A 14,696-nucleotide genomic window follows, 5' to 3' on the forward strand; every position below is an offset into this window, starting at 1 on the left:
GTGATGGATGTCACCTCAAGACTACGCCAACCTCCCACAGAGAACACTTTAAATACCTCAGCATCCGCTCACTTTTCGGCAAACGTGGAACTTTCACGTTTCAGCTCCACACCCAAATGAGGACGCGGGAGTTCAGGAGAATTTTACAAGTAAAACTTTATTGGAATGATACTCATGTTGCAAAATATTACACTTCGTATTTTTATGTCACCGTTTCCGTGACTTTAGACGCTTCCCTTTGCAGTGTGTGTATGTGTGTGTGTATAGTATGTCTGTGGCGGGGGTTAATATGGTTTATATTGGGGTCTCATTTCCCTAAAAAGTGCGACAGTATGTACCAGCATTGTGCCTGCATGGAGAGGAAGTTGTATCACTGCAAAAACATCGAGGAGACACATAATAATATTGTATTATAACTTCAAACATTTTGTCCATGATGATATATTCAACATTAAACCTGACATGGAGGAAATACAGCGAATGTGAAACCTCAACAAGTGATGTAAACAGTTTATTAATAATAATAATAATGGTTTTTAAATTAACCAATAAGCCAGCTGATGACTACAACTAGGCTTACAGCTTGCAGCTCTTTCCACCATTTATCTGCCACTATGATTTTGGCGTCAGATTCATTGATAAAATCTGGAGTTTTTCAGCTGGTTAATCTGCCTCAGTGAAAAAGAAGGGGAAACATTAATACAGGAGAGACATGTCGGATCCATGTTAGTTGCCTTGTAAGTGACTCATTTCTCTGTGAAGCCCCAGGTTTACTGTGGCAGTTGGTTTGTGGTCATTTAACTTTACTTTTGGGACTATGCCACACACAAGCACAATATCCAGTAGCCTTAAAAGTGACCCAGCATTATTGTCCTAGTCCATTTATTCTGAAATGCTGTCTCCTGTTTCAGTTGATATCTCTTTCTCTCTGTTAAATAAACTAATAAAAGGAAATTAAATACACCACATCACCCATGTAATTCTGACAGGCCTTGCAGAGTCACAAACAGCCTGCGTTACAAACTGTACATTTATGCAGAATTTAAAGGATGTGGGAGATGTAGGACTTTGTTTTTTGGAGCTTGACCCATGCAAGGCACTAATAAGATAACGCAGCCTCTGATGCAAGTTTACTAAACAGTAAAGCTGAATCACCGGAGTGGTCCTTTAAGACCTTCAGCTGACACTGTGCTTCTGTGATGCACATTCTCAAATTGATCTTTTTTTTAAACAAATTACCACACTGTAAATCTGGGGTCACGCACAGAGTGGGAAAAGAGTGTTGATAGAATAAATAAGTAAATATGGCAAGTGGACAATTAGCTGTGGGGGCTATTGTTCCATATTACAAATGATAGACACAAACCATTACACATAACAAATGTGTATCCTGGAGAAAATGCTTGATATATATATATGTATATATATATGTTTTTGCTATCTGAACTGTTTCAGACTTGAGGGAAGTATGTGAATTTATATTATCCAGTTTATAACGATGGGAGAAAAACCAAAGCGCCTGTATAAATCAAATTAGGAAACCATCATTATTGTGGCACATTAAATTACAGCAATAAAGAAGGCATTTTGATGTCTGAAACGAACATCAGTGTCACTTTGTTTTATCTCATAAATTGTGAATGAACAAATCCTACAGTAACGACCCTCTCTGGCCATTGCTGAAATATTCTGTGACCATAGCTCAGGAGCCAAGAAGACACTGAATACCAAAAGTGCTATTTGTTGTATTCTTCAAATCAGCAGGTTGTATACCGTGCGCTATGATTATTTTTCTCTCTTCTCGGTATTAGCTCGATTCACCGCCAGAAGCTCTAGCTTTCACTAACTTGTTAAATGGAGTGCCAGTCATCTTTACATCATCACCAACACACAAAAAACAAAACGAAACAAAAACTGTGCATGTTTAAAACACATAAACAGTAACAGAGCTGCTGTCACATATAAGACTGTCACATAGAGTGTGGTCCTACTTTACAAGTGATAAGAAGAAAGGGATGGGTAATAAGATGAGGTGAACATGAATACATATTTCCATTGAAGACCATAAAAGCGCACTATTCAAACTGCCATCAGTGACTGGTCAAAATGCTCTGAAGGCCACCAGCCGGAAGCAGTTCAAGGTAGTTTGCCTCAAGCGGTCTCTTTCAGTTGGAGTAATCAAGGGCCAAAGGCTTGATTCAGTAAGAAGAATCACTGTGGCCATTACGTAAACTCTGAGCCGAGACAGGAAGTGCTTTCATGAAAACAAAGTTGTCGAGTCAGTTAGCAAAATCAAATCTTCTGGAAGGGCAAACTGTGGAAGACGCTAACCAAAAGTCTGAATATTCCCTTTTGTTTCTCTTAATTTGAACCAGAACTTTAAATTCCCAAATCCATATCACAGATTTACCTGCTGATCCTAACACTGTATGTTAATAAAATGTCTATTAAGTGATATGTTCAAACCTGAGATACCATTACGTTACAGTGTTTCTTTAAAACACCCTTAAAAACTGAGTTAATTCCATCCCCTTACTCGTATTTCCTTGTTTGTTAGCGTGACATGATATCATTGGAGCCACTAGTATCTAATAACATTTAAAATGGAGTACCGTAGATATGCACTAATTCTAACAATGATAAGAACGGTAGATGGATAGTTACACAGTAAACGTAACTGACTTTTTTTCCCCTTAAAACATCATCTGTCTCTCGATGAAATTTATTTTGCACACACAATGCATTCATTTTTTTTGTTTTTTTTTGTTGGCCCATCAAGCCTTAAGTTATGTCGTGTGTCTATGATATGAAAGGGTAAAAGTTTAAATTCTGAAGGAAAAATTGAGATAAAACTGCAAAATGTAAAGTCATCCAAGCTGAAAGTACATATGTGTGCAAGACCTATTAAACCTGCTACTTACATGCCCTTCCTGCTTAAAAAAAACAAAGAGCATGTTAGCCAGTTGTCGGTTAAAATTTAAGAAACTTTTGTCCAGACTGAGACCTAAACTTGCACAAAACTCATTAGTCTTCATGTAATGACTAAGAGGCTGGACTAGATCAGCACAGACAGACTGATTTCTCTTTGCTGCGGTGTGAATATGACTAAAAGATGGATTTAAAAAAAGGAAAAGGAAAAGGGAAGATCTCGGGTGAAAATGTGTAGAGGCAACTCCAAATTAGTTGGATTCTCAACACCCATGAAGCACACCTTCATTATAAAGGGATCCATAAATAAGACAGAATAATAAATAAAACACAACAAAAACACAACAGAAAAGGCAACACTGCTGGTTATCAGTCTCCTTGCTCTTTTTTCCTTCTCTATCCGATTTTTCCTCTTTGTAGCTGGTGCTTGTGATTGGACAGGAGACAGTACTTTCTCCTTATGTCTCCCACTTGACCAGCCTACCTTTGACTCTCCCTATTTCCTTCTTTCTTCCTCTCTTGCTCTCTAACTCTAGAACTCAGCAAACTCCTTGGCACATTTCTCAGTGAAGGAGACGCGAATCTCCTCCTCCTCGTAGTCGTCGAAGTTGCTGGTGTCGCCTGGTCCTTTGAACTTGGGGATGAAGGGAGCTTCCACCTAAAGTCACATAAAGGAAACTATTATAAAACAAACTGAAGGGAAGAAAAGTCTCACATGCCACACAGTACACTCACCAAAACATACCTTTTTCTGGTAAATGGCAATCCAGTCAGTTGTTGCAAACCACTTGTGTCCCTTGATATCATTGACCCCATTTTTGAGGTTTCCATAACGTTTTGTAAGATCCACCTTAAAATAACACAAACATATTTTTCTCACGGTCACGTTAAAGAAAAAATAAATGTAACCTAAACGTCTGAATGCCTGCGGTATTTGCTCTCACCTGTAACAGGTTCCTTAGGAGGTCTTTCAGGTCTGAACTGAAGTGAGACGGGAAACGAACCTAAGGGCAGAGCACAAAATGAGGATTGAACCAGTGATAACTTCATGTAGTGATGAGATTCAGGCTCTCGGGTTCGTTATCTTCTGTAGTGAAGCACTGGTAGATTCTTATAATACAATGACATGGCTCTATGTAGTTCTGGGAAAAACTAAGTACATCATATGAATCAGTAGCTTGTAGAAGAACCTTTTCCAGCAATAACTTCCAGTAATTGTCTTGAGAGACTTCCCAGACTTCTCACATTGTTGTGGAGGATTTTTAGCCCACTCTTCTTTACAATGGTTGCTTCGGTTCATTGAAGCTTGCTGGCGTGCATTTGTGCACAGCTCTCGAGTTCCAGCTACAGTAATTCAATCAGGTTTAAGTATGGACTTTGACTAGGCCGTTGAACCTTCTGTTTTAGATTTGCTCGTGTGTGTGAGATGACTTTCTCGTTGGTCAACCAAGCTTCCTTTGTCGGAAAAATGGTGTCACATTTGACTCTACAGGGAGTGCAAAATTATTAGGCAAATGAGTATTTTGTCCACATCATCCTCTTCATGCATGTTGTCCTACTCCAAGCTGTATAGGCTCGAAAGCCTACTACCAATTAAGCATATTAGGTGATGTGCATCTCTGTAATGAGAAGGGGTGTGGTCTAATGACATCAACACCCTATATCAGGTGGGCATAATTATTAGGCAACGTCCTTTCCTTTGGCAAAATGGGTCAAAAGAAGGACTTGACAGGCTCAGAAAAGTCAAAAATAGTGAGATATCTTGCAGAGGGATGCAGCAGTCTCAAAATTGCAAAGCTTCTGAAGCGTGATCATGGAACAATCAAGCGTTTCATTCAAAATAGTCAACAGGGTCGCAAGAAGCGTGTGGAAAAACCAAGGCGCAAAATAACTGCCCATGAACTGAGAAAAGTCAAGCGTGCAGCTGCCAAGATGCCACTTGCCACCAGTTTGGCCATATTTCAGAGCTGCAACATCACTGGAGTGCCCAAAAGCACAAGGTGTGCAATACTCAGAGACATGGCCAAGGTAAGAAAGGCTGAAAGACGACCACCACTGAACAAGACACACAAGCTGAAACGTCAAGACTGGGCCAAGAAATATCTCAAGACTGATTTTTCTGAGGTTTAATGGACTGATGAAATGAGAGTGAGTCTTGATGGGCCAGATGGATGGGCCCGTGGCTGGATTGGTAAAGGGCAGAGAGCTCCAGTCCGACTCAGACGCCAGCAAGGTGGAGGTGGAGTACTGGTTTGGGCTGGTATCATCAAAGATGAGCTTGTGGGGCCTTTTCGGGTTGAGGATGGAGTCAAGCTCAACTCCCAGTCCTACTGCCAGTTTCTGGAAGACACCTTCTTCAAGCAGTGGTACAGGAAGAAGTCTGCATGCTTCAAGAAAAACATGGATTTTCATGCAGCACAATGCTCCATCACACGCGTCCAAGTACTCCACAGCGTGGCTGGCAAGAAAGGGTATAAAAGAAGAAAAACTAATGACATGGCCACCTTGTTCACCTGATCTGAACCCCATTGAGAACCTGTGGTCCATCATCAAATGTGAGACTTACAAGGAGGGAAAACAGTACACCTCTCTGAACAGTGTCTGGGAGGCTGTGGTTGCTGCTGCACGCAATGTTGATGGTGAACAGATCAAAACACTGACAGAATCCATGGATGGCAGGCTTTTGAGTGTCCTTGCAAAGAAAGGTGGCTATATTGGTCGCTGATTTGCTTTTGTTTTGTTTTTGAATGTCAGAAAAGTGCTATTATGCTGTGTCTGGTTTTCTCCAAACGTGGAGCTGTGCATGTATGGCCAAACTTGTCCGCTTTGTTCTTATGTGTCTAACAGTCTGTACTCACAACAACATTTCACGCACAGATTTATCAATGTTTTCGTAGGTTTGTATTTTACATAATTAGAAGTCCTTCAGACTGTGTGCATGAACAAATGAGGGCATGACATAGGTCTTTAAAATGAGTATTACTACTTCTACTATACCACTGCTACTTATTATTATTTTTTTTTTTTTCAGTCATCATTTACAGTTGACCGTAAGGCCCCAAATACTCAGAATTACAATTAAATAAATAAATAAAAACCCCTCAAAATAAAACATGTGTAAACACAACTTCAATCATTGTCTGATGTCATAACTTATCTTCTAATATTCTCTTTTTTGACACTATACCACAGATGATGGAGAATTTTGAGGCGTATTTTTGTTTTCTTTGTTTTTATTGCCATGCGTTTCTTATCTGGGTTTGACAGATCATGTGGTCCATGTCCTCCACCTAATTTCTTCTTTTTCCTGTAGTTTGTCTTTTTCATATCAACTGATCCACAGTGACTAGCTCAGGCTAAACATTATTCAGCACCTGAGTTATGTTTCACCCCGAAGCAGCTGATTAAGAATGAGGCTGATTTATTAACATATACATGGTGGTAAGAAAAATTGGTCAGTGTGCACCTGTCATAAATTTGACATTGATTTTCCTCATTTCTTTTGCAGTATACCAATGTTTCCATGCACATATTAGTAAATGAGGGTCCCAGAAGTCTTATTCAGATGCAGTTTTGCAAACCTAAGCTGTGCTGCTTTGTTCTTTTTAGAAAGAAGTGGCTTTCTCTGGCAACTCTTCCAAAAAGTCCTACTTGCTCAGTCTTTTTCTATTTTTAATCTCATGAATTTGAATTTTTAAGATGTTAACTTAAACCTGTGGAGTCTGAGATGTAGCTTGTTGGTTCTTTGCAATCTCTCTGACCATTGGACGGTCTGACCTTGGTGGGAAATTGCTGGGAAGGCTCAGAGTGCTCTCACCACCCAGTTTCAAATATTTTTTCCACGTTTGGGCTACATCCACACATACACACAGGTACTTTTTTTTAATCCAAGTTGATTTCCATCCACATTTAAATGCAAAAAAAAATCTTAGACACTGTCAATTTCATGCTAAAGCAACAGATGGTGATATAACCCAACCATGAAGAAATGTTGGCCAATAAAAAGCCCACAAACAATAACAAGGCACACAGTCTGACATAAAAAAAGATGGGGAGAGATAAAGGTGCACAGCTTTCATGTTGCGAGAGAAAAACCTAAATGTTCCTTGTCTACACATAAATGCAGATATATAGATTTTAAAAATTTTCACCCTCAAAGGTATTTTTCAAAAGCTGTTTTCAGTGGTTCAAACTGCCACACAGTGAAAGTTAAGTTTACTAAAATACTCATATACAAGCGAACATAACTTTGGATCTGCATGATGTCAAAAGATAGCAGATAGTCTCAGTATGGTTACCTCAGGTACAGTGAACACGATGCTATTCAAATTCTTTGTGTGAGGTGGACAGCCAGTCAGAGGAAAGATGAATTAAAGAGAGGGTGGCTTCAAAGGAGGCAGAGCCAAAATAGCTTAGTTCAGACAGTGGATGAACTGAGGTGCTGTATCAATGGTTGTTATAAAATACATAAGGATTATTTTGGAATCTGAATCATGCAACACAACTCTATTAAAGTCCAAATATAAAATTATGGAACTGGAAACGATCACAATACTCCCCTTATAAATATACAAGAAATAAATAAAGGAAATATGCTCCTCTTACATCCTCCCTGATCAGATTTATTATGCTGGATCAAGGCTCTAACTGCCAGGTTCTCTAATATGATGGCGTAAAAAATTGCTGCTTTTTACACATCTGGAAACAACAATGTGGGTGGAACAAATACAATGCAAACCACAGAGTATTTTCAGAGACCAACAAAGGAAAAACATGGCTGAACAGATCAAAACAGATGCTTCTACTTGGTCCGTGTTTCTATGGTAAAAACACATTTTTTGAAACTACACCATACCCACTCTACCACAAAAAAAAGAAAAAAGAAAAAAACATTGCCCAAAACTCTTTCAGGATTAACCTAAAACTGAAATTTAAATACAAAGTAAACTAAAATACATTTTTACAACAAAAAAAACAACCTAATATCACATCATGAGTCATGTTCTCTTGTGTAAAGCATTAAATATTAGCACAAAATGCTAATCAGACAGTCAAACTCACCTTCCCTGAAACAATCTTTTCATAGATCTGAATGGGCTGATCAGCAAAGAAAGGCGGGTACCCTGCTGCCATCTCGTAGACGAGTACACCCAATGCCCACCAGTCAACTGCTTTGTTATACCCCTGGTGGATGTAGCGGGGGGCATGACAAGGATGGAGTAACGGAAGAAGAAAGAAAAAACATTAAGTTAATTTAAGATAAAATATAAAATGACGCAGTAAATGTATATTTCATCATATGCCTGTAATGAATTGTGTACACGGGTAATATCAACCAATGCACCAATTCCCCAGACAAACCCCAACAGAAAATAAATAATGAACTATCTCGATAGTCTGTTATTTACAGTAAAATTACAAATCAATAAAGTGGCTTGTTTTATTCCACATAATTAATTGTCAACTCAGTATCTCCAGATTATAAAGTGTTATATAAAGCTGCACACAGTAAGGATGCATTCACAGCCTGTTAGCCTCAGTTACTGTCAGTTACTGGACAGCTTGTGTCTACACGTGTCTGTATCATAGTTAGTACACATGGTTGGAGTACTTGGACCAAACCTTTAAAAGGTCCACTCACACTACACTCGAGGTCCCAAATGAATTCCTATATACATGGTCTCAGAGACTCAATTTTATTCAATCCTTATTCCAATCTAACTACATATTAGCTTTCCAAGATATCTTACACTCAATATGTTTTCCTAATGCAAAGTGCAGATATGTACTGCTACAATGTTCGACGTTCACATTAAGCATAGCCAAACTTTTAAAATAATAAGGCTTCAGACAGCTTTCAACACCCAGTTTCTGGCACTCTGTTTAAGCTTGTGGATCTGCATGATGACAAAGACACCAAGAGTGGTCATCTCAGATACTCAGCTTTTGCCTGAGCACATAAGCCCCACCCACCTGCTATTCAAATCATTCATTTGTGAGTTGACTTAAAGCGAGGGTGGCCTCAAAGGGAGAGGAGTGAAAACTTGTTTCAGTCACAGTGGAGGAACTGAGGGGCTGCACCAAGTCCCAGAATAAGACAAATGATTACCTCGAACTGTGAATCATGCAAAACTACAATAATAAAATCCAAAAAAAATAAAAATACAGAGCATGAAATAAAGAGAATAGCTCCATTTTAATAATGATATGTCAGTTTTCGATAATGATATGTTCACTTCTTGTTGTGAGGAGTATCTTGGGATGCCTTTGAGACAAAAAGCTTGTCTGTTAAGACTAAATTTGGTGACTTGTGGTACATTTTATTATATACACTGGATTTAATAATTGCTTTAATGACTTTTCCTGTCTGATTGTAAACATATATTTGTAAGTCATTCAGTCATTTAGCGGAAACCTCACTTACATTATAGTTTGGATTTATTGGAATTAAAAGTTTAGCCACATTATTTAGTATTGTTTATAATATTGGGCACTACCATTCAACACCATTTGGATGAACTACTTTATATAATTATTTGTGTAACATTTAAAAGTTGCTTATTTAAAGCCTCCACCCATCTCTGACAGCAATTTTTGATCCTACCTTCAACTGTTGGGGAAAAAAAATGAGGAATGTGAATGTGGCAGTCTTCCAGTGACCTGAGCTACAGAGAGCACAGTGAAAATACTCTCCCATCATTTTGGTGTTTAAGAAAGAGAAACTTGAACCTGCTTGTCACTCACAGAGTCTATAGATCACAACCCACCAGGGTTACAAAGCCCATAAATGTCTATATATATACAAACTGCAGCACTTCAAATGTTCTTTTAATACTTATTGCACAATTTTAAAGTTGCTGGCACGTAAGCTTCCCAAAGCCTGGCACCTAATGAGGATGCTGCCAGTTTGTGCAAACAACAATATTCTTAATGAGTTTTGTCATCAGTGTTTTGCTAACATATGTCAAACACTGAAGAGACCTGTGTGTTCTCTACTCAGGTGTACACAACTTCTCATCTGTGTGCACACACATTCATAGAGCATCTGGGGTGGGACTGATACAGACAGATGGGCATGTTTTTGTGTCACAATGCTCCCAGTATCTTAAAGCGTATATGCACATGTAGAGTGAACCGCAATTTGCTTGTCAAAAGTACTGCTAAAACATGTCCTGCTAGGATTATTTATATGACTGTATATTACTGCAGATTATTCGTGTGATCAGCTTTAAATTCACAGGGGTGTAACGCTGGTATTATAGTTTGCAAGTAAGCAAAGTAAGCTATTGGACCTTCACATATTATCACATGATTTTTAGGACTTGTCCTGAAAGAAAAACCAACAGTTATGCATTTGTCTTCCAGTTGGACTCCAAGCAAACTGTAAAAATGTATAATAGAAACAATCTTTCCTATGAGGTACCTACAGCTATCCACAAGTGAATATAATCCTAGCCTTAAAAAACGAAGAAGCCTCTACCCCAAGCTTAAAGTTAGTTCAGCTGGCTGCCAAGCGCACCTTGCTGAGAATGATCTCTGGAGCCAGATATTCTGGGGTGCCACACAGTGTCCAGGTCCGGCCCTTCACACGTTTGGCAAAGCCAAAATCTGTAACCTAAGAGGGGACAAAGAACAATGACAACGACAGTGAGTAAAAAAAAAAGAATAAAAAAAAAGAAAAAAAAAAAGAAAGAAAATTCAAATAGGCTAAGTAACACCACATGAAAGGCAGCAAGAAAGAGAGGCACTAAAAACAGCCGCATCAAGGGAAATTGTCACCAGCTGTTATGCAACAGTTCGCCACTAGAGGGTGGTACACCAGCACACAGAGACGATTCCAGAGTGAAGAACACCTTTGTAAGGTTAACGAATCTCACACTGAAAATAAATGTCCTCATATCTGTTGAGCTGTACGTGGCATAAAATATTCTAATTTTGAGCTCTAGAAAACTCTTACTGTGATGATAGTTTTAAAATATTTAAGTAAAAAGATGTTAGATAAATGGAATAAAACAGATGGATTAATGTGTGCTAAAAAAATTACTGTCAGTTGCAGACATAATAAATATGGAACACAAATTCATCAGCACGGTCTGTGAAGGATAAATAATTAACAGTAAGTTTGTTACCTGTATGTAGCCCTGTTGGTCTATGAGCAGGTTTTCAGGTTTCAGGTCTCTGTAGATCAGGTCCAAAGCATGGAGATACTCAAAGGTCAGAACGATTTGAGCAGCGTAAAACCGAGCGTGAGGCTCACTGCACATAAACACAACGAGACAAAAGGGGATCTGTTTGGTGATCGAATAGCAGAGATGACTTGAGTCTAGCATAGAGATGAGAAGAGCTGAAAATACTGCCGTAGGTTAGGAGACATGATAGAAGAAAGAATACTGAATGGGAATTAATACGTGGAAAAGATGTAGGCAAGCAATACTCTACATTATACTATAATCTGAAATAGCATGACATTTGTTTGCTGCTTTGGGATAAGCCAGATCATCTTGCAACTTTGGATTAAGCTGTTAATTAAGTTATAATGTCATGTAACTCTAGACATGGATAGTATAATAATTCTTCTGGGGAAAAAAGGTTTTTAAATCTTATATTGCGACACAGTATCCAAACTTTTCTAGAGTTGTTGTGCTTTGTGCCTATGTAGAATACAAGATAACAGAAATGCTTTCAAAGTCCACTGTTTACTCTTGTAGCAATCCACAAAATGCTTCTGGATATAAACTTTATTCAAACACTGACCTAAATCTGCCAATTCTCCGTAGATGGGAAAACATCTCGCCACCTGGCACATACTCCATCACCATGTAGAGGTTAGTGTTGTCCTGCAGAAAGGAGGACGAAGGTTAGTGGCACTCACACAAACACACAAAAGCATGCCCATGTATGGATGCACTTCAGGTACACACATATACAGGAGTTAAAACTCAATTACGTGAGCTAAAAAAGAGAAGAGCAATTTCACCAGTTACCAAATTGTTTAATCTAGCTGGTATTTTGCTAGTTAGCATTAACTGACTATTATTTATAGTATTGCCATATAAATAATAAAGTACTTTAACCCAGGAACATTACTGAAGGCCTGGTTTGTATATTGTGTGTTGTTTATATCACAGTTTTGCAAGATATGAGTAGTGTAACCGACTAACACAAATCACACTGCGTATGTTTTGTTCTTGTTGACTCTTCCTCCTGTGTGTAGGACAACACACGTGGACCGGAATATTCTGTTAATAGGTTTATTTAAGGTGTCTAGGATAGTCAATCCCTGGCTTTCCAGGTGCATCTAAACAGCTTAACCTGAATAAGGCATTAATTGGAGTATAGCCATCAGCAGGATTAGTCTGTGCACGTCCATGTCACACGCTCATGTGACATCTAAAGCCAACTTCACCATGTACTTACATACAACTCAACAGGACTGACAGTGGTGATGGAAGGGGTAGTAGACTGAAAGATTAATGCACTATAAATTATTTAATTTTAATCATTAAAACAATCAGAGTTGGTGCTCAATTTTCAAAAATATTACAAATAGGCTTCTCGTCTGCTGGCCAAAGATACTTGTAAACACTTCCAAGAGGTCTTTAAAAACATGCAGACTTAATGTGACCACTTAGTTCATAGTTTGAATAAATAAAGAAAATTATTTTTTGAATTAACTAATTTGTGCGTGAGTTGTCGTTCGTCGGATCTGTAACAAATTTTAGCCATTTTCTGCTTATTATTGTTTCAGAATCATTTTAAGTACAGGTATGCATAACACATGTTAAATAAAGCACTGACCATTGCCAGCAGTGACCAAAGTAACAACTAGCAGTTGAAAATAGTATTTAGTGGCAAGTTAGTAACTTCAGGAGTTGGTTGAGACCAGCACAAAGATGGATATATATTAATCAGGCAGCTAAGAAACAGCTTCGAATGGATCATAACATTTGTCTGTGGCTTTTTAATGAATTAATATGCAAAACTTTGCTAAAGAGTTCTTTTATTGTTATTTTAATTGTGTGAGAAATTAAACAGTCACTCGCTGTCATCAAACAACCACAGGCATGTGTGCTCTCACACACCTAAAATAATCCATACCTTGAATGAGTACTCTAACCGCACCAGAAAAGGGAAGCTGACAGCCTGAAGAATCCTCTTCTCATTTAGAGTGTGCTCTATCTGCTTGAGCTTGACCACCTGAAAGGCAGAGAGAGACAGAAAGAAGAAGGAGAGAGAGTGAGAGAGAGACATTTTACCCAGTAAGACAAGAGTGTGAAATTTAAGGCAAATATGAAACTAGCAATTTTCATTTAAATACATATCTGTTAAGACATCTCTCACAGGTTGAAGTAATATGCTGCCTATGGCCCAATCATCACAATATTTGAGTGTTTTTGCGATTGGAGGATTATAACATGGGTGTCTGTGGCACCATTACTGGAAAAAATGCTGTATTAAGTTACTGATAATGAAAACCGAACATTTCCTACTGCTGCATCTTCCCATTAAAACCATTTAACTTTTGAAAAATGAGCTTGCTTTTATTATGAAGTATCAGCTGGAAATGCATTATGTTTGTTACTGTTATCATTCATTAAAAATGGATCAACAAAACAATATAACTGACATATTTCTTTGACAGCAGATCAGTTTGAGATACTGCAGAAAGTAATGGAACAAGAAGCAACAGCCAGAGTGAGCTGTAAGATGAAGCGCTGCAGGCAAAAGACTGCACACCTCCAACAAACTTCTTTCACTGTACCCTTCTGCTGACATTCAAAATCATATCTCAGCTGCTCACCAAATGATAAAAAGACTCTTACTTATTACATTACTTCTTTATGAAAAGACAGTAGTATTACTGTCTCCAAAATTGTGTAACTTTAACAAACAGACACTCCAGGTACAGCAAGACATCTGTGGCATTTACGAAAACAACCTGAAGTTCGTATTCTCAAGATTTTCCTCCATAATTAAGACTATAGGCCAGTGTGCTATTGTGCCATGTCTTTGAACTTTAAAATAACTATGAAACGTGTTGGGGTTTCATGGGAAATCAGCTTAGAGTTAGAAGTAGTTTAGATGAAAGGAGGTTGCAAGGCGGATAGTGCAAAATTTAACAGGAAACAAGAGTTTGTGGCAGATTTTTGGCTGGGAAGACTTATGAACATATTCTACATCACCAGTTACAACAAGGCTGCATCGGAAAGGTGGCAGCACCTGGTTAAAATAGTATTCTCTTTTAAACCTCACTTGGTATGCCACTTGGGCCTCTCTGGCGAGACCAATCACAGATATTCCACTTCCACCACTTCCATCTGTAACAGACCAATCACTTCAAGGACACAGGCTCGCCCGACCCCCTTTATAATAGGCCCTGGCCCCACACCAGGCATTCTTGCTTTCTTCCCTGTGAAGATCATTAGAGCTTAACCAGTGATCCTGGACCAAGGTTATCCACTTAACAGTTTACAGATCCAGTTGTGAAAGGTATTCCCTGAACGTTTCTGGTTTCAGGATTACTAACATAAATATTTTATTTAATTATATTTTAATTATGTCAGTATATTTTTATAGTAAGCAGTCGTCGTGTTGTTGCAATTCTGCACCTTATCAAGTCAGCACATCAAGTGAGCTTGTGCTTGTATAGCTATTTGCTAGCTGTCCAAGCTGAAAATTGGTGCCTATGGGTGCCACTGCATTCTCTCAGGGAAATGGTAGTGGTAGCAAGGTTAGCGACATTGCTTTTGCTGGATGAATATCTGAGG

General features: G+C 38.5%; 1 protein-coding gene across 1 annotated transcript in view; it reads right to left on the reverse strand.

The window, feature by feature from the left end:
- Positions 1 to 138: 138 nt before the first annotated feature.
- Positions 139 to 14,696, reverse strand: part of prkacab (protein kinase, cAMP-dependent, catalytic, alpha, genome duplicate b) — a 20,778-nt gene continuing 6,220 nt past the window's right edge. The window contains exons 4-11 of the mRNA XM_005743686.1: positions 13,027 to 13,125; positions 11,683 to 11,765; positions 11,058 to 11,184; positions 10,448 to 10,543; positions 7,990 to 8,112; positions 3,873 to 3,932; positions 3,674 to 3,778; positions 139 to 3,586 (exon numbers count right to left, since the gene is read on the reverse strand). Of these exons, the coding sequence (XP_005743743.1) occupies positions 3,461 to 3,586; positions 3,674 to 3,778; positions 3,873 to 3,932; positions 7,990 to 8,112; positions 10,448 to 10,543; positions 11,058 to 11,184; positions 11,683 to 11,765; positions 13,027 to 13,125 (819 nt within the window). The 3' untranslated portion in view covers positions 139 to 3,460. The remainder of the gene's footprint in view (positions 3,587 to 3,673; positions 3,779 to 3,872; positions 3,933 to 7,989; positions 8,113 to 10,447; positions 10,544 to 11,057; positions 11,185 to 11,682; positions 11,766 to 13,026; positions 13,126 to 14,696) is intronic.

Source organism: Pundamilia nyererei, unplaced genomic scaffold, assembly GCF_000239375.1.
Source record: "Pundamilia nyererei isolate P.nyererei 1_Seehausen unplaced genomic scaffold, PunNye1.0 scaffold00134, whole genome shotgun sequence".
Classification (NCBI taxonomy): domain Eukaryota; kingdom Metazoa; phylum Chordata; class Actinopteri; order Cichliformes; family Cichlidae; genus Pundamilia; species Pundamilia nyererei.